The sequence below is a fragment of the Entelurus aequoreus genome, linkage group LG05 (assembly GCF_033978785.1).
Source record: "Entelurus aequoreus isolate RoL-2023_Sb linkage group LG05, RoL_Eaeq_v1.1, whole genome shotgun sequence".
NCBI classification, from domain to species: domain Eukaryota; kingdom Metazoa; phylum Chordata; class Actinopteri; order Syngnathiformes; family Syngnathidae; genus Entelurus; species Entelurus aequoreus.
The window spans coordinates 82,434,415-82,454,971 of NC_084735.1; the positions used below are offsets into that span (position 1 = coordinate 82,434,415).

At 35.8% G+C, this 20,557-nt stretch overlaps 1 protein-coding gene across 2 annotated transcripts in view; it reads left to right on the forward strand.

Moving 5' to 3' along the window:
• The window catches only part of LOC133651096 (cell adhesion molecule 1-like), a 1,249,207-nt gene extending 1,230,932 nt beyond the window's left edge, over window positions 1–18,275 (forward strand). For both annotated transcript variants that reach the window (XM_062049037.1, XM_062049038.1), the window contains 2 exons: window positions 1,831–1,959; window positions 6,754–18,275. In XM_062049037.1, the coding sequence (XP_061905021.1) occupies window positions 1,831–1,959; window positions 6,754–6,872 (248 nt within the window). In that variant the 3' untranslated portion in view covers window positions 6,873–18,275. The remainder of the gene's footprint in view (window positions 1–1,830; window positions 1,960–6,753) is intronic.
• Window positions 18,276–20,557: the final 2,282 nt, after the last annotated feature.

A 20,557-nucleotide genomic window follows, 5' to 3' on the forward strand; every position in this document is an offset into this window, starting at 1 on the left:
CAATATTAGTTACAATTTCAACATAGCGGTGATTAAAAATCCCTCAATGACATTATCATTAGACATTTATAAAAATACAAATAAATGAACATTAGTGTCACAGTGGCTTACACTTGCATCGCATCTCATAAGCTTGACAACACACTGTGTCCAATATTTTCACAAAGATAAAATAAGTCATATTTTTGGTTCATTTAATAGTTAAAACAAATGTACATTATTGCAATCAGTTGATAAAACATTGTCCTTTACAATTATAAAAGCTTTTTACAAAAATCTACTACTCTGCTTGCATGTCAGCAGACTGGGGTAGATCCTGCTGAAATCCTATGTATTGAATGAATACAGAATCGTTTTGAATCAGGAAAATATCGTTTTTGAATCGAGAATCGCATTGAATCGAAAAAAATCGATTTTGAATCAAATCGTGACCCCAAGAATCGATATTGAATCGAATCGTGGGACACCCAAAGATTCACAGCCCTAATATATATATATATATATATATATATATATATATATATATATATATATATATACTACCGTTCAAAAGTTTGGGGTCACCCAAACAATTTTGTGGAATAGCCTTCATTTCTAAGAACAAGAATAGATTGTCGAGTTTCAGATGAAAGTTCTCTTTTTCTGGCCATTTTGAGCGTTTAATTGACCCCACAAATGTGACGCTCCAGAAACTCAATCTGCTCAAAGGAAGGTCAGTTTTGTAGCTTCTGTAACGAGCTAAACTGTTTTCAGATGTGTGAACATGACTGCACAAGGGTTTTCTAATCATCAATTAGCCTTCTGAGCCAATGAGCAAACACATTGTACCATTAGAACACTGGAGTGATAGTTGCTGGAAATGGGCCTCTATACAATTATGTAGATATTGCACCAAAAACCAGACATTTGCAGCTAGAATAGTCATTTACCACATTAGCAATGTATAGAGTGTATTTGTTTAAAGTTAAGACTAGTTTAAAGTTATCTTCATTGAAAAGTACAGTGCTTTTCCTTCAAAAATAAGGACATTTCAATGTGACCCCAAACTTTTGAACGGTAGTGTATATACATATAAAGTATACATATAAAGTATAAATAGTCATGAAAATAAAGAACACGCATTGAATGAGAAGGTGCGGCCAAACCTTTGGCCTATACTGTACACAAGAGGCCGTGGTCGGATTTCAAAAAGTCGGAATCGTACCAATCACATTGACATACAAAGAAGTCAGATATGGGGGAAACAAATCGGAATTGAGCTGCAGTGTGAACATAACCTGAGTATTTAACCACTGATTAGAACATCCTTCTGATAAAACTGATGCTATGACAACATCGCGTAATCTCCACGGCAGGGCGGTGTGCCCAAAGTGCTAGCTCGTTATGCTACGGCGACGATGGATGATCAGATGGCGTTGGATGTGGATTACGTTGGAAGTAACTATCAGATCAACAGATTTGATTCTCCAGAAAAGCTACTGCCCGCAGTGATTAACAACCATCCAGAGAGAATGTTCCTCTCAGGCCCCGACTATTGGCTTCTACGGCCGCCATTGAGGGCGAGCGAAACACGAGAGGTTCCTCTATTATTGTAATTAATGCAGAGTCCATTGCTGATGGAGTAGAATGTCGTCTTTGATGTAGTGCGCCGTCGTCCTTATTACCATCCGTTCATGACAGATGCCTCACGTAATCTGCTTTACGTCAGATATAATCTGCTTTACATCGCGTCTAATCTTCATAACTGTCCGTCCCGCGTGAAAGATGACCCGCTATTTGCCGGCTAAATTCCTTCAATTGTGTTTTTTTTTTCTTCTTTTTTTCTCCCAGATTCTCGAGCCGGAGAAGGAGCCCCCAGAACGGTGGACCACGCAGTGATCGGAGGAGTCGTAGCCGTGGTGGTCTTCGCCATGCTGTGTCTACTCATTGTCTTGGGACGCTACTTTGCAAGGCACAAAGGTACCGTTGGTCGTTGAAGTCGCCCCGTCTCCGTGCAGTCATTGGTCAGTCGACATGGCAGGTCATTGCTGGCAGACCTTGGTCCGTTCTGTAGACCCCGGTCGTTTTGCTTAAGTGTCGGTCATTACCTGGGACAACAGACATCGAGTTTTGTCAGTCGGTCTTCATGCAGTCATTGGCTAGGCCGTAATTCAAATAAGCACCAGTCATTGGTCGCTTCGGTCAACCCGACTTTATCTATGCAGACATCGGTTAGATGTCAAGTCCATCAAGCAGTCAGCATGCAGTCCTTGGTTAGTCTATCAAATGTGTCGATCACATTGAATAGTTCAGTCAGTCAATGGTCGGCTCTTTACCATTGTTCAGATACAGTACTGGCTCATCGGCCCAAAAAATGCGTTAAAAAATGTTTAACGTTGTTTTCCGTAAATTAGACAAAAATACCATTAAAGTCAAACAAAAAAGTGTGGCTTTTTTAATTGTCTACAGGTTTTTGGAATAGATCGGAATAAAAATACAAAATTTGTAGCACAATTTGGAGATACGTACATGTTTTACATATTTCGGAATATAAGAGAAAAAAACGGAAAATTCTGAGAGCACAAAATCTGCGAAAAAAGTAAAATTTGCCATTTGTTTTTTTTACGAAGCTCAGACGATCGCCAAAAGTCATAAGTCATAAATCGAACTTTAATACGCGAGAAGGCACTAGCTTCCGAATGTCACCAAATCAAATGTGTTATCGTAGCATGCCGAACAAATCTTGATCATCTTGTCACTCGGAAAAATCGCACCGGACTCTAATTTCACATTGACTGTCGTAGCTGACGAGCATGTTTCTCCAAATGTTGTCTTTTTTTGGAAAAAGAAAACCGTACTTATTTGTTGTGATTCTGGAAAAAATTTGCAAAATTCAAAATTGTTTTATTGGACGCCGTTATTTTGCGGCAGTTGTGGTCTGCTTGAAACTTGAAAACATCGTAACGAAGCAAGAGCAAAAAGGCCCCAAAAATGCGTTAAAAAATGTTTAACGTTATTTTACGTAAATTACACAAAAATACCATTAAAGTCAAACAAAAAAGTGTGGCTTTTTTAATTGTCTACAGGTTTTTGGAATAGATCGGAATAAAAATACAAAATTTGTAGCACAATTTGGAGATACGTACATGTTTTACATATTTCGGAATATAAGAGAAGAAAACGGAAATTCTGAGAACACAAAATCTGCGAAAAAAGTAAAATTTGCCATTTGTTTTTTTTACGAAGCTCAGACGATCGCCAAAAGTCATAAGTCATAAATCGAACTTTAATACGCGAGAAGGCACTAGCTTCCAAATGTCACCAAATCAAATGTGTTATCGTAGCATGCCGAACAAATCTTGATCATCTTGTTACTCGGAAAAATCGCACCGGACTCTAATTTCACATTGACTGTCGTAGCTGACGAGCATGTTTCTCCAAATGTTGTCTTTTTTTGGAAAAAGAAAAACGTACTTATTTTTGTGATTCTGGAAAAAATTGGCAAAATTCAAAAGCGTTTTATTGGACACCGTTATTTTGCGGCAGTTGTGGTCTGCTTGAAACTTGAAAACATCGTAACGAAGCAAGAGCAAAAAGGCCCCAAAAATGCGTTAAAAAATGTTTAACGTTATTTTACGTAAATTAGACAAAAATACCATTAAAGTCAAACAAAAAAGTGTGGCTTTTTTAATTGTCTACAGGTTTTTGGAATAGATCGGAATAAAAATACAAAATGTGTAGCACAATTTGGAGATACGTACATGTTTTACATATTTCGGAATATAAGAGAAAAAAACGGAAAATTCTGAGAACACAAAATCTGCGAAAAAAGTAAAATTTGCCATTTGTTTTTTTTACGAAGCTCAGACGATCGCCAAAAGTCATAAGTCATAAATCGAACTTTAATACGCGAGAAGGCACCAGCTTCCAAATGTCACCAAATCAAATGTGTTATCGTAGCATGCCGAACAAATCTTGATCATCTTGTTACTCGGAAAAATCGCACCGGACTCTAATTTCACATTGACTGTCGTAGCTGACGAGCATGTTTCTCCAAATGTTGTCTTTTTTTGGAAAAAGAAAAACGTACTTATTTGTTGTGATTCTGGAAAAAATTTGCAAAATTCAAAATTGTTTTATTGGACGCCGTTATTTTGCGGCAGTTGTGGTCTGCTTGAAACTTGAAAACATCGTAACGAAGCAAGAGCAAAAAGGCCCCAAAAATGCGTTAAAAAATGTTTAACGTTATTTTACGTAAATTAGACAAAAATACCATTAAAGTCAAACAAAAAAGTGTGGCTTTTTTAATTGTGTACAGGTTTTTAGAATAGATCGGAATAAAAAAGACAACATTTGTAGCACAATTTGGAGATACGTACATGTTTTACATATTTCGGAATATAAGAGAAAAAAACGGAAAATTCTGAGAACACAAAATCTGCGAAAAAAGTAAAATTTGCCATTTGTTTTTTTTACGAAGCTCAGACGATCGCCAAAAGTCATAAGTCATAAATCGAACTTTAATACGCGAGAAGGCACTAGCTTCCGAATGTCACCAAATCAAATGTGTTATCGTAGCATGCCGAACAAATCTTGATCATCTTGTCACTCGGAAAAATCGCACCGGACTCTAATTTCACATTGACTGTTGTAGCTGACGAGCATGTTTCTCCAAATGTTGTCTTTTTTTGGAAAAAGAAAAACGTACTTATTTGTTGTGATTCTGGAAAAAAATTGCAAAATTCAAAAGCGTTTTATTGGACGCCGTTATTTTGCGGCAGTTGTGGTCTGCTTGAAACTTGAAAACATCGTAACGAAGCAAGAGCAAAAAGGCCCCAAAAATGCGTTAAAAAATGTTTAATGTTATTTTACATAAATTAGACAAAAATACCATTAAAGTCAAACAAAAAAGTGTGGCTTTTTTAATTGTGTACAGGTTTTTAGAATAGATCGGAATAAAAATACAAAATTTGTAGCACAATTTGGAGATACGTACATGTTTTACATATTTTGGAATATAAGAGAAGAAAACGGAAAATTCTGAGAACACAAAATGTGCGAAAAAAGTAAAATTTGCCAATACGTGTTCTACACATTTTGATAAAAATAAAAAACTTTTGAAACTTTGTAGGTAACAGAAACATTTGTTTTAGTTTTTTTTTTAAATATTTCAGATTAGAAAAAAAGAAAAACTGTGAAAATTTTAAGATAACACAAAATCTGAGAAAAAAAAGTAACATTTATTTGGCATATTTCAGATTAAAAGAAAGAAAACTTGAAACTTCAACGTAATACAAAAATGTGAATATTTTTTTCGAGAACTATGTTTTGCGTATTTTGGATTAGAAGCAGGAAAATTTCTAAATTTGGTGATAACCCAAAAATTTCGGAAAAATAACATTTGGAGATACATGTTTTACATGTTTCGGATAAAAAGGAAGAACATTTTTGAAACTTTGTAAATAACACAAAAATGTGAAAATTTTTTCTGAGTTATGTTTTACATTTTTTCAGATCAGAAGAAAAACTGTAAATTTTAAGATAACACAAAATCTGGAAAAGAGTCTCAGTTTGAAAAATTAATTAATAGGTATCATTTTTCTTTGAATAAAAAATGAAAACGGGTCCCACAGACCCGAACACCACACAAGGGCTAAAAGTTTAAATAGTTATTTAAATTGTAATTAAAAAAAATTGTCATTCATAATTCAATTTTTTTTTTTTTAAATGTCTTTATTTGTAAAAAAAAAAAAAAAAAAAAAAAACAGATCGAAAAATAACATCAATGTAGTTTTAAAAGAGATTTCAAAAAAATAAACATTGTGTGCCTGAGTACATTGATTTAATGAAAACATCCAAACACTTCATTAATATTTATTATGTGCATAAACAAAGAGCATTTAATGTATGTAGCTTCTAAACAAAGAGGTTTTAGCACAGGGGTGTCAAAGTCAAAGCCCGAGGGCCAGATCCGATCCGCGAATGAATTATCTATGGCCCCCGGGATGATATTTGATTAGTATTAGAACCGGCCCGCAGGCCACAGCCACCTGCTCCTGTTTTGCACGCACCAATACTCCATCAGTGTTGGCGCTAGGAATTTTCTAAATGGGGTCCCACGGTAAATTTTGGGGGTCCCACTTTTTTGTAGCCGTTTTGAAAACAAATGACAAATGTATGCATTATCCTCTTATATCTCACATTCTATATTGTGTTTTGGAAAAAGGTTGTCATAAACGTTACTTAAATTCATTAAAAAAAAAAATAATACAAAAGAAAACAAATTTTTATGTAAATGTATTCCGTTATAAACATTCATTCACTTTCTGCTCCGCCGCTTCCAGTCTGTGGAACGCTCTCCCTGACCACCTGAGGGCACCACAGACTGTGGATGCTTTTAAAAAAAGGCTTAAAAATCCTTCTTTTTAAAAAAGCCTTTTTTAAGATGCATGCATACTAGTTTTAGTCTTTAATAACTTTAATTGATTTATTTTGTTTAATGCATCACAACAAAATTAGGCATAATAATGTGTTAATTCCACGACTGTATATATCGGTATCGGTTGATATCGGAATCTGTAATTAAGAGTTGGACAATATCGGAATATCGGCAAAAAAAGCCATTATCGGACATCTCTCATTTTTAATGTTTAATGTTTTTCGGAATCAGATTGCGACTTTTAATCACAGTTCACGTTAGACGGCGCCATGGCGGAAGATGTGCGTGTTTTTTTTTAAGTGGCGCTCTCTCATCCTCTGTGACATCCTCCTCAGGTACCTACTTCACGCACGAAGCCAAAGGGGCGGACGACGCCGCAGACGCCGACACGGCCATCATCAACGCCGAGGGGGGCCACACCAACTCTGACGAGAAGAAGGAGTACTACATCTAATCAAAGCAGGACCACCCCACCCCCCGCATCTTTTAGTGTCCACTTTATCGGACACGGCCCTTTCTGGAGGTAGGGGGGGAGGGAGGGAGGGAGGGAGGGGGTTGGGGTTTTTGAGAGGAGATCCAAGATGGGAGGAAAGACACAGTTCTTTTGTCTAGTCTAGTCCGCAGATGTAGGTGGAATGTTTTTGTGTGTTTCAAAAAAAATAATAATAGTAATCAAAAACGGACAGTTTTTAGGAAGCAGGCGGGGGTGGGGTGCCAGAAATCACTGTAGAGCGCTTCTTCACCGCCCTCCCTCTCAGCCACACCTTTTTTTCCCCCCCCTTGTTGTCCAGTCCAAACATTTTTGCAGAAAATTCTGTGCCTTGTTCGGGTTTTTATTTAATTTTAATTTTTTTATTTTTTTGTCGTCGTGTGTGCATAATAACCCCGCCCCCTTTCCCGTTGTGGTGTTTCTGTCACGAGGGTTTCAAGGTGACGCGACTCCTCCCCTAAGACGTGTCGCCTGCGTACCAAGACTCCAGTATACTGTGATGACAAATGCATGGAATGCTTTACCATTATTGTACATAATAATGAAGAAGTGATGGACTTGTAGATGCCCCGCCCCCTCACGATCAACAACACCCGTTTAGACTGAAGGCAGCAAAAGACGAACGTTTTAGAATCCCTCCTTTTCTTAAACCGACACATTCACGCTCGAGTGCATTTTCGATTCAGAGGGGTTTTTTTTCTTTGTTTGCCAGTAGGAAGGCAAAAATACGTTGACGTTAAAATTTTTGTTTCGAAAAATGGCCGCCCGATCGTCATCTCACAACTCATACAAAAGTAAATAGCAAGTCGATGTATTATACACAAATCCTTACGACAAACTATTTTTTACAGATTCCTAGAAATAGAACGGCTATGGTGATTATTATTGTTGTCATGGTAATTATTGTTATTGTCGTCATGCTCATTTTCCATTTTAATTCGATCCATTTTTGCCCACATCGTTATAGTTTCGCTCACATTAACGTCCGCAACCCATTTCTTGCTTTACGTGTATCGCCTGCCAGAGCAAATTTTATTACGTTTTTTTTTTTTTTTTAACGAAGCTCAGACGATCGCCAAAAGTCATAAGTCATAAATCGAACTTTAATACGCGAGAAGGCACTAGCTTCCGAATGTCACCAAATCAAATGTGTTATCGTAGCATGCCGAACAAATCTTGATCATCTTGTTACTCGGAAAAATCGCACCGGACTCTAATTTCACATTGACTGTTGTAGCTGACGAGCATGTTTCTACAAATGTTGTCTTTTTTTGGAAAAAGAAAAACGTACTTATTTGTTGTGATTCTGGAAAAAATTTGCAAAATTCAAAAGCGTTTTATTGGACGCCGTTATTTTGCGGCAGTTGTGGTCTGCTTGAAACGTGAAAACATTGTAACGAAGCAACAGCAAAAAGGCCCCAAAAATGCGTTAAAAAATGTTTAACGTTATTTTACGTAAATTAGACAAAAATACCATTAAAATCAAACAAAAAAGTGTGGCTTTTTTAATTGTCTACAGGTTTTTAGAATAGATCGGAATAAAAAGACAACATTTTTAGCACAATTTGGAGATACGTACATGTTTTACATATTTCGGAATATAAGAGAAAAAAACGGAAAATTCTGAGAACACAAAATCTGCGAAAAAAGTAAAATTTGCCATTTGTTTTTTTTTACGAAGCTCAGACGATCACCAAAAGTCATAAGTCATAAATGGAACTTTAATACGCGAGAAGGCACTAGCTTCCGAATGTCACCAAATCAAATGTGTTATCGTAGCATGCCGAACAAATCTTGATCATCTTGTTACTCGGAAAAATCGCACCGGACTCTAATTTCACATTGACTGTCGTAGCTGACGAGCATGTTTCTCCAAATGTTGTCTTTTTTTGGAAAAAGAAAAACGTACTTATTTGTTGTGATTCTGGAAAAAAATTGCAAAATTCAAAAGCGTTTTATTGGACGGCGTTATTTTGCGGCAGTTGTGATCTGCTTGAAACTTGAAAACATTGTAACGAAGCAAGAGCAAAAAGGCCCCAAAAATGCGTTAAAAAATGTTTAACGTTATTTTACGTAAATTAGACAAAAATACCATTAAAGTCAAACAAAAAAGTGTGGCTTTTTTAATTGTGTACAGGTTTTTGGAATAGATCGGAATAAAAATACAAAATTTGTAGCACAATTTGGAGATACGTACATGTTTTACATATTTCGGAATATAAGAGAAAAAAACGGAAAATTCTGAGAACACAAAATCTGCGAAAAAAGTAAAATTTGGCAATACGTGTTCTACACATTTTGATAAAAAGAAAAAACTTTTGAAACTTTGTAGGTAACAGAAACATTTGTTTTAGTTTTTTTTTTTTATATTTTAGATTAGAAGAAAGAAAAACTGAAAATTTAAAGATAACACAAAATCTGAGAAAAAAAAGTAACATTTATTTGGCGATACATGTTTCACATATTTTCGATTAAAAGAAAGAACACTTTTGAAAGTTAAAAGTAACACAAACATTGGAAGATTTTTTTCGAGAAGTATGTTTTGCGTACTTCAGATTAGAAGAAAGAAAAACTGAACACAAAATCGGAAAAAAGTAACATTTGGCGATACGTGTTTCACATATTTCAGATTAAAAGAAAGAAACAAGAAACTTCAACGTAATACAAAAATGTGAATATTTTTTTCGAGAAGTATGTTTTGCGTATTTTGGATTAGAAGAAAGAAAAATTCTAAATTTGGTGATAACACAACATTTTCGGAAAAATAACATTTGGAGATACATGTTTTACATGTTTCGGATAAAAAGGAAGAACACTTTTAAAACTTCGTAAGTAACACAAAAATGTGAATATTTTTTTCTGAGTTATTATGTTTTACATTTTTTCAGATTAGAAGAAAAACTGTAAATTTGAAGTTAACACAAAATCTGGAAAAAAGTTACATTTGGAGATACATGTTTCACATACTTTGATAAAAAGAAAAAAGTTTTGAAACTTTGGGAAAAAAATTGAAATTGTTCTGTAATTTACGAAGTATTTAAAAAAAATTCAGATTAGAAGAAAAACTTTAAATTTGAAGATACATGTTTCACATATTTCAAGTTAAAGGAAAGGAAACTTTTGAAACGTCGTAAATAACACAAAAATTAGATTTTTTTTGTTTCTAATTATGTTTTGAATATTTCAGATTAGAAGACAGAAAAACTGTGAAAATTTGAAGATAACACAAAATATGAGAAAAAAGTAACATTTGGCGATACATGTTTCACATATTTCAGATTAAAAGAAAGAACATTTTGAAACTTCAAAGTAATACAACAATTGGAAGATTTTTTTCAATAAGTATGTTTTGTGTATTTTTGATTAGAAGAAAGAAAAAATTTAAATTCAGTGATAACCCAAAATTTGAGGAAAAATAACATTTGGAGATACATGTTTTGGATAAAAAGGAACATTTTTGAAACTTCGTAAGTAACACAAAAATGTGACTATTTTTCGGAGTTATGTTTTAAATTTTTTCAGATTAGAACAAAAACTGTAAATTTGAAGAAAACACCAAATCTGAAAAAAGTAACATTTGGAGATACATGTTTCACATACTTTGATAAAAAAAAATTTTTTTTTGAAACTTCGTAAGTGACAGAACAACTTCAATAAAAAAAATTATAAGTATATTTTGCACATTTCAGATTAGAAGAAAGAAAAACTGTAAATTTGAAGATAACACAAAATCTGAAAAAAGTAACATTTGGCGATACATGTTTCACATATTTCAGATTAAAAGAAACAAAACTTTTGAAAGTTCAAAGTAATACAAAAATTGGAAGATTTTTTTCGAGAAGTATGTTTTGCGTATTTTGGATTAGAAAAAAAACAAATTAAAACATCGGTGGTAACCCAAAACTTTGGGAAAAATGACATTTGGAGATACATGTTTCACATGTTTCGGATAAAAAGAAGGAACATTTTTGAAACTTAATAAGTAACACAAAAATTAGATTTTTTTTTTTTCCGAGTTATGTTTCACATTTTTTAAGATTACAAGAAAAACTGTACATTTAAAAATAACACAAAATCTGAAAAAAGTAACATTTGGCGATACATGTTTCACATATTTCAGATTAAAGGAAAGGAAACTTTTGAAACTTCAAAGTAACACAAAAATCGGACGATTTTTTTCGAGAACTATGTTTTGTGTATTTTGGATTAGAAGAAATACAAATTTAATATTCGGTGATAAGTTAAAATTTTAGGAAAAATAACATTTGGAGATACATGTTTTACATGTTTCGGATAAAAAGAAGGAGCATTTTTTTAAACTTAATAAGTAACACAAAAATGTGATTTTTTTTTTTTCCACGTTATGTTTCACATTTTTTAAGGTTACAAGAAAAGCTGTATATTTAAAAATAACACAAAATCTGAAAAAAGTAACATTTGGCGATACATGTTTCACATATTTCAGATTAACGGAAAGGAAACTTTTGAAACTTAAAAGTAACACAAAAATTGGAAGATTTTTTTCGAGAACTATGTTTTGTGTATTTTGGATTAGAAGAAATACAAATTAAAAATTCGGTGATAACTTAAAATTTTAGGAAAAATAACATTTGGAGATACATGTTTTACATGTTTCGGATAAAAAGAAGGAACATTTTTGAAACTTCATAAATAACACAAAAATTAGAAAAAAAACATTTCGAGTTATGTTTAAAAAAAATGTAAGATTAGAAGAAAAACTGTACATTTAAAAATAAAACAAAATCTGAAAAAAGTAACATTTGGCGATACATGTTTCACATATTTCAGATTAAAGGAAAGGAAACTTTTGAAACTTCAAAGTAACACAACAATCGGAAGATTTTTTTCGAGAACTGTGTTCTGTGTATTTTGGATTACAAGAAATACAAATTTAAAATTCGATGATAACCTAAAATTTTAGGAAAAATGACATTTGGAGATACATGTTTTACATGTTTCGGATAAAAAGAAGGAGCATTTTTTTAAACTTAATAAGTAACACAAAAATTAGATTTATTTTTTTTCCGAGTTATGTTTCACATTTTTTAAGATTACAAGAAAAGCTGTGCATTTAAAAATAACACAAAATCTGAAAAAAGTAACATTTGGCGATACATGTTTCACATATTTCAGATTAAAGGAAAGGAAACTTTTGAAACTTCAAAGTAACACAAAAATCGGAAGATTTTCTTCGAGAGCTATGTTTTGCCTATTTTGAATTACAAGAAATACAAATTTAAAATTCGGTGACAACTTAAAATTTTAGGAAAAATAACCTTCGGAGATACATGTTTTACATGTTTCGGATAAAAATAAAAAATGTTAAACTTCGTAAATAACACAAACATTTGAAGTATTTTGTTCAAGAAATATGTGTTACATATTTAGGATTAGAAGATGCAAAAACTTGAAGAGAAAAACGAGGGAAAAGTGAAAAAGTCGAGACACGTCTTTTTTTTATTTCAGCTAAAATAGAAGCAAACTCTGGAATCATGGCGACAAAACTAACGATTATTTTTACGTTTTTTTCATAAAAAGATCTTCAAAATTTAGTTTAGCATGCATTTGGAATAAAAATAACTACAATTGTGGCGGTAACACAATATTCTTATTTGCAGATTTATTTTTTCAGACCAATAATACAAAAATCTAAACTTTAAAATGCTTGTTTTCTATTATTCGTAAAACAATAGAAAATAACTAAGCACGTATTTGAAAATAGCTTAAAAAAAATGTATATAAACCTCAAAGTAAAATGGCTGACAGTGGCGTGTTATTGGGAAATGATTACTTTTTGCTGACTGTGCGGACACGTTCACCACTTCGTACTTTACTCGTGTGTTGTGGAAGTTCGGTCATTCGTACGATAGCTTTAACTCCTCGTCACACAACCCCCGACTTTCCCCTTCGAGTCGTGCACTTTTCTGAAAAGGAGTTGTAACTCTCTACGCCGTTTTTTTGTGTTTGTTACGTACTTGCTAGGGTCGGGTAACGGTTTGATGTTTGAAGGTTTTTTTGGTCTGGTAATGTCCGATATAACAGTTCTTCTTCTTCTTATTATTAGCTACGTTTTTATTGTTGCTTTACGAGAATCACGATCTGTCTTTTTGAGCACGAGCGCACATGACAGCTTCCATTTGAAACGACCACGTCTTGACAGTGACATTCGAAAAGCCGATCAATTCAAACCAAATTTCCCCGATATCGTATAATTATTATGTTGTTTGCCGGCGTTTGTTTATTTTTGTCCGCATGTACCGTTGGAAACGGGTGTATGCGACCCCGTTCCCGGGCGGATCTCGATCATTTTGCAATGCAGTCTGCAGAAAATGATGGAAAGCGCCACTCCACACGCTGTGGTCAGAGTTGGGATTGCCACAAAAAAAACATTTTCAGATATTCGACACTCTACTGCCATCTGGCGGCTAAATTGGATAGTAGGGGTGTAAAAAAAAATTTAAAAATTCAAATTAATCGCGATTGTTATGTGTAACGATTCTGAATCAATTTTAAAAAATCCAAAAAAATATTTTTATTTAATTTTTTTTCTCTACAATCACTTTGGTAAATGTTTAGGTCAAATTTTATCAAGCAAAACCATTTTTTTCTTTTAAGAGCTGTTTATCTATCTTATGGAGGAACGTAGTTAATTCTAGAACTAGCACACAATGTTGTTGAAAAAGTACTGATTTTGAATCGGGAATCCTTTTAAGTCGAGAATCGATTCTGAATCGAATTGTTAACCCCAAAAATCGAATCAATGGAATCGTGCCGTGCCCAAATATTCACAGCCCCAGTGGAGAGTGCGCCCTTTATTCGTCACGTTTCGTGTCGGGTAAATGCTAACGAATGGCGCCGTACTGTATTTTGAATCAAGAATCGTTTTAAATGGAGACTCGATTCTGAATCAAATTGTTTTCCCCCAAGAATCAAATCGTGCTGTGCCCAATCATTCACAGCCCTAGTGGCTACTGCGCCCTTTATTTGTCACGTTTCATGTGTCAGGTAAATGGTGACGAATATGGCCATACTGTATTCCAGTATTTTGAATCAAGAATCGTTTTTACCCGAGAATCGATTCTGATTCAAATTGTTGCCGCCAGGAATCGAATCGGGCGGTGCCCAAATATTCACAGCCCTAGTGGATAGTGCGCCCTTTATTCGTCACGTTTCATGTGTCGGGTAAATGCTGACGAATATAGCCATACTGTATTAATGGATTTTGAATAAAGAATCGTTTCAAATCGAGACTCGATTCTGAATCAAATTGTTTTCCCCCAAGAATCGAATCTTGCGGTGCCCAAATATTCACAGCCCTAGTGGATAGTGGGCTCTTTATTCGTCACGTTTCGTGTGTCGGGTAAATGCTGACGAATGGGGCCATACTGTATTCCCGTATTTTGAATCAAGAATCGTTTTTACTCGAGAATCGATTCTGAATCAAATTGTTGCCCCCAGGAATTGAATCGGGCAGTACCCAAATATTCACAGCCCTAGTGGATAGTGCGCCCTTTATTCGTCACGTTTCGTGTGTCGGGTAAATGCTGACGAATGGCGCCATACTGGATTTTGAATCAAGAATCGTTTTAAATTAAGACTCGATTCTAAATCAAATTGTTTTCCCCCAAGAATCGAATCGTGCAGTGCCCAATCATTCACAGCCCTAGTGGCTAGTGCACCCTTTATTCGTCACGTTTCATGTGTCAGGTAAATGGTGACGAATATAGCCATACTGTATTCCAGTATTTTGAATCAAGAATTGTTTTTACTCGAGAATCGATTCTGATTCAAATAGTTTCCCCCAGGAATCGAATCGTGTGGTGCCCAAATATTCACAGCCCTAGTGGATAGTGCGCCCTTTATTCGTCACGTTTCATGTGTCGGGTAAATGCTGACGAATATAGCCATACTGTATTAATGGATTTTGAATAAAGAATCGTTTCAAATCGAGACTCGATTCTGAATCAAATTGTTTTCCCCCAAGAATCGAATCTTGCGGTGCCCAAATATTCACAGCCCTAGTGGATAGTGGGCTCTTTATTCGTCACGTTTCGTGTGTCGGGTAAATGCTGACGAATGGCGCCATACTGTATTCCCGTATTTTGAATCAAGAATCGTTTTTACTCGAGAATCGATTCTGAATCAAATTGTTGCCCCCAGGAATTGAATCGGGCAGTACCCAAATATTCACAGCCCTAGTGGATAGTGCGCCCTTTATTCGTCACGTTTCGTGTGTCGGGTAAATGCTGACGAATGGCGCCATACTGGATTTTGAATCAAGAATCGTTTTAAATTAAGACTCGATTCTAAATCAAATTGTTTTCCCCCAAGAATCGAATCGTGCAGTGCCCAATCATTCACAGCTCTAGTGGCTAGTGCACCCTTTATTCGTCACGTTTCATGTGTCAGGTAAATGGTGACGAATATAGCCATACTGTATTCCAGTATTTTGAATCAAGAATTGTTTTTACTCGAGAATCGATTCTGATTCAAATAGTTTCCCCCAGGAATCGAATCGTGTGGTGCCCAAATATTCACAGCCCTAGTGGATAGTGCGCCCTTTATTCGTCACGTTTCATGTGTCGGGTAAATGCTGACGAATATAGCCATACTGTATTAATGGATTTTGAATAAAGAATCGTTTCAAATCGAGACTCGATTCTGAATCAAATTGTTTTCCCCCAAGAATCGAATCTTGCGGTGCCCAAATATTCACAGCCCTAGTGGATAGTGGGCTCTTTATTCGTCACGTTTCGTGTGTCGGGTAAATGCTGACGAATGGCGCCATACTGGATTTTGAATCAAGAATCGTTTTAAATCGAGACTCGATTCTGAATCAAATTGTTTTCCCCCAAGAATCGAATCTTGCGGTGCCCAAATATTCACAGCCCTAGTGGATAGTGGGCTCTTTATTCGTCACGTTTCGTGTGTCGGGTAAATGCTGACGAATGGCGCCATACTGGATTTTGAATCAAGAATCGTTTTAAATCGAGACTCGATTCTGAATCAAATTGTTTTCCCCCAAGAATCGAATCTTGCGGTGCCCAAATATTCACAGCCCTAGTGGATAGTGGGCTCTTTATTCGTCACGTTTCGTGTGTCGGGTAAATGCTGACGAATGGCGCCATACTGGATTTTGAATCAAGAATCGTTTTAAATCGAGACTCGATTCTGAATCAAATTGTTTTCCCCCAAGAATCGAATCGTGTGGTGCCCAAATATTCACAGCCCTAGTGGCTAGTGCACCCTTTATTTGTCACATTTCATGTGTCGGGTAAATGCTGACGAATGGCGCCATACTGGATTTTGAATCAAGAATCGTTTTAAATCGAAACTTGATTCTGAATCAAATTGTTTTCCTCCAAGAATCGAATCGTGCGGTTCCCAAATATTCACAGCCCTAGTGGAGTGTGCGCCCTTTATTCGTCACGTTTCGTGTGTCGGGTAAATGCTGACGAATATAGCCATTTTGTATTAATGGATTTTGAATAAAGAATCGTTTCAAATGGAGACTCGATTCTGAATCAAATTGTTTTCCCCCAAGAATCGAATCGTGCGGTGCCCAAATATTCACAGCCCTAGTGGATAGTACACCCTTTATTCGTCACGTTTCGTGTGTCGGGTAAATGCTGACGAATGGCGCCATACTGTATTTTGAAAAAAATAATCGTTTTAAATGGAGACTCGATTCTGAATCAAATTTTTTTCCCCCAAGAATCGAATCGTGTGGTGCCCAAATATTCACAGCCCTAGTGGCTACTGCACCATTTATTCGTCACGTTTCGTGTGTCGGGTAAATGCTGACGAATGGCGCCATACTGGATTTTGAATCAAGAATCGTTTTAAATGGAGACTCGATTCTGAATCAAATTGTTTTCCCCCAAGAATCGAATCGTGCGGTGCCCAATCATTCACAGCCCTAGTGGCTAGTGCACCCTTTATTCGTCACGTTTCATGTGTCAGGTAAATGGTGACGAATGGGGCCATACTGTATTCCCGTATTTTGAATCAAGAATCGTTTTTACTCGAGAATCGATTCTGATTCAAATTGTTGCCGCCAGGAATCGAATCGGGCGGTGCCCAAATATTCACAGCCCTAGTGGATAATGCGCCCTTTATTCGTCACGTTTCATGTGTCGGGTAAATGCTGACGAATATAGCCATACTGTATTAATGTATTTTGAATAAAGAATCGTTTCAAATCGAGACTCAATTCTGAATCAAATTGTTTTCCCCCAAGAATCGAATCGTGTGGTGCCCAAATATTCACAGCCTTAGTGGCTAGTGGGCTCTTTATTCGTCACGTTTCGTGTGTCAGGTAAATGCTGACGAATGGCGCCATACTGGATTTTGAATCAAGAATCGTTTTAAATCGAGACTCGATTCTGAATCAAATTGTTTTCCCCCAAGAATCGAATCTTGCGGTGCCCAAATATTCACAGCCCTAGTGGATAGTGGGCCCATTATTCGTCACGTTTCGTGTGTAAGGTAAATGCTGACAAATGGGGCCAATACTAAAGAATTATTGTGTTATTTGGGTGCATTTGTTTACTTTTTTCCCCTCGTATTTAAAAAATCCCAACTACCGACCACAGCGCTTTGCGATCAGTTCGGAAACTGAACCCGATTCCTTCACGTTGTCCACATCAGAGTGAAGAGAATTTCCGTGGCTTTTCAAGCTATTCAAATGACAAAATGAGAGCATAATTTGGAAATAAATCGTAAACTACTACGTGTTGTGTTTATTCCACCAAAAATGTACTTCGGCGCACAAAAGCCGGCCTGACTTTGTTGTTTTGTATCGTAACGCCCTTAGGTTCGAGTGCAAGGACGTCGAAGCCGATAAGTCGGACGTTAAAATGCGCCGTGATGTCGTTTTCCAGCCAAACCGCAAAATATTTGGCGTCTATGTTGTACATGCTTTTCTGTATTTTCTTAACTAGTATTTGGCGCACTGTAATACGATGTACAAGTACCGCTTTGTGTTGACATCAAATTGTACAAGGAATCCCAAAAGTTGTCGTACTGCTGTTCACGCCTTTGGACGCTCCCCAAAAACGTTTGAATTGTGTCACCCGAGTCATTTTTTTTTTTTCTTCCATATTTTCTAGATTTTGTCTCTCTGCTGTTCCTGGGAAATGTTTGTGTGTATTAAAGGAGGAGAGGAGCGCCACATTCCCATACACATTTTGTATTGGTTCATAAATAGACATTTTTACAAAAAAAAAACAATAAAGAGTTCTTGTCTTAATAAAAAAGAAATGATATCAATGTCCAAAACAACACGTCTTGTTATTGTCGGTCCGATGAAAAGCATCTGTCTCCAAGTTCGGGAAAAATACGTTGTTTTTTTTTTTGTTTTTTTAATATTTTGAATTAATCAAATCCAACAAAATAATACCATAATAATACAATTCCAATTCCAAAATTTGAATTGCTGCATTCAGAACAGCAATCAACGGAGCAATTGAGAGGACACACACACATGACACAAAACAATCCAAAAGTAGTCAAACAAAAATGAATAATATCAACAACAGTATCAATATTAATAAGAATTCCGGCACAGTGATTTTTTTTTTGTGATAAAAAAAAAATAAAAAAAATCAAGAAGCATGTGTCCAAAAGTTGCTGTTTGTTTTCGTATCCGTTTGGAGATACATGTTTTGGAATAAAAAGGCAATATTCGCAGATACATGTTTTTGGGGTTTTTCAGATGAAAAAGAAAAAATGTTTTTTTTGGGGGGGGGCACCTTTGAAAAATGTCAGATTTGAAGATCAGAAATAAGATAATGTAGTCGCGTGCTTTGCATTTTTCCAGATACAAAGAACAGCATTTTGGGAAAGAACGGGTCTAAAATTTAGTCTTTTTTAATGTAAAACAACAAAATATTAAGGAGATAAGTGCTTTTTTTTTAGTTTTGGGATTTAGAGGGAAACATATTATGTAGCTTTTTTCAGATTTTTTTATATATTGGAGGAGCTCACTTTAAATTTGGGGGATTGTTGCGTTGACCAGCTCTTCCTCCCAGGGATTTTAAATTGCTGGTCACTCCCAAGTTCTTTTTATGGCACATAAGCTGAAGTTTAAATTGATCACCAGGCAGTAGTTGGTATTTTGTGGTTTATTCTCAAAGCTTTGACAATAAACGTGAGACCAATCCAGTACAGAAGCGTTCTCTCGCGCAGCTAAGATCGATCTCCCCCAAAATCAATATATAAAATCAATACCTTTAACATTCTTTTACTAACATTTTGTCATAAAATCCGTTAGCTCACATTAAATTTTGGGGATTGTTGCGTTGACCAGCTCTTCCTCCCAGGGATTTTAAATTGCTGGTCACTCCCAAGTTCTTTTTATGGCACATAAGCTGAAGTTTAAATTGATCACCAGGCAGTAGTTGGTATTTTGTGGTTTATTCTCAAAGCTTTGACAATAAACGTGGGACCAATCCAGTACAGAAGCGTTCCCTCGCGCAGCTAAGATCAATCTCCCCCAAAATCAATATAAAAAATCAATACCTTTAATATTCTTTTACTAACATTTTGTCATAAAATCAGTTAGCTCACTTTAAATTTTGGGGATTGTTGCGTTGACCAGCTCTTCCTCCCAGGGATTTTAAATTGCTGGTCACTCCCAAGTTGTTTTTATGGCACATAAGCTGAAGTTTAAATTGATCACCAGGCAGTAGTTGTATTTTGTGGTTTATTCTCAAAGCTTTGACAATAAACGTGAGACCAATCCAGTACAGAAGCGTTCTCTCGCGCAGCTAAGATCGATCTCCCCCAAAATCAATATATAAAATCAATGCCTTTAACATTCTTTTACTAACATTTTGTCATAAAATCAGTTAGCTCACTTTAAATTTTGGGGATTGTTGCGTTGACCAGCTCTTCCTCCCAGGGATTTTAAATTGCTGGTCACTCCCAAGTTCTTTTTATGGCACATAAGCTGAAGTTTAAATTGATCACCAGGCAGTAGTTGGTATTTTGTGGTTTATTCTCAAAGCTTTGACAATAAACGTGAGACCAATCCAGTACAGAAGCGTTCCCTCGCGCAGCTAAGATCAATCTCCCCCAAAATCAATATAAAAAATCAATACCTTTAATATTCTTTTACTAACATTTTGTCATAAAATCAGTTAGCTCACTTTAAATTTTGGGGATTGTTGCGTTGACCAGCTCTTCCTCCCAGGGATTTTAAATTGCTGGTCACTCCCAAGTTCTTTTTATGGCACATAAGCTGAAGTTTAAATTGATCACCAGGCAGTAGTTGGTATTTTGTGGTTTATTCTCAAAGCTTTGACAATAAACGTGAGACCAATCCAGTACAGAAGCGTTCCCTCGCGCAGCTAAGATCGATCTCCCCCAAAACCCACTGAAGTGCTGTGTTCTTCCATCCGTCCCTCGCTCCCACCCCCCAGAGACATTCCGTTCTACCCCCCTCTTCCCCTCCCTCCTCCCCACCTGTTGTCTCCTAGCCCAGCACCGCTTTGTTCCCTTATCTCAAGAATGTTATGGGAGTCTCAACAGAGAGAATATTCAACGCTCTGACTCTCTCAGCAAGGACACTTGTAATGCAAGCACTTTGTACCAGACGAAACATTAGCTGATTAAAATATGACTAT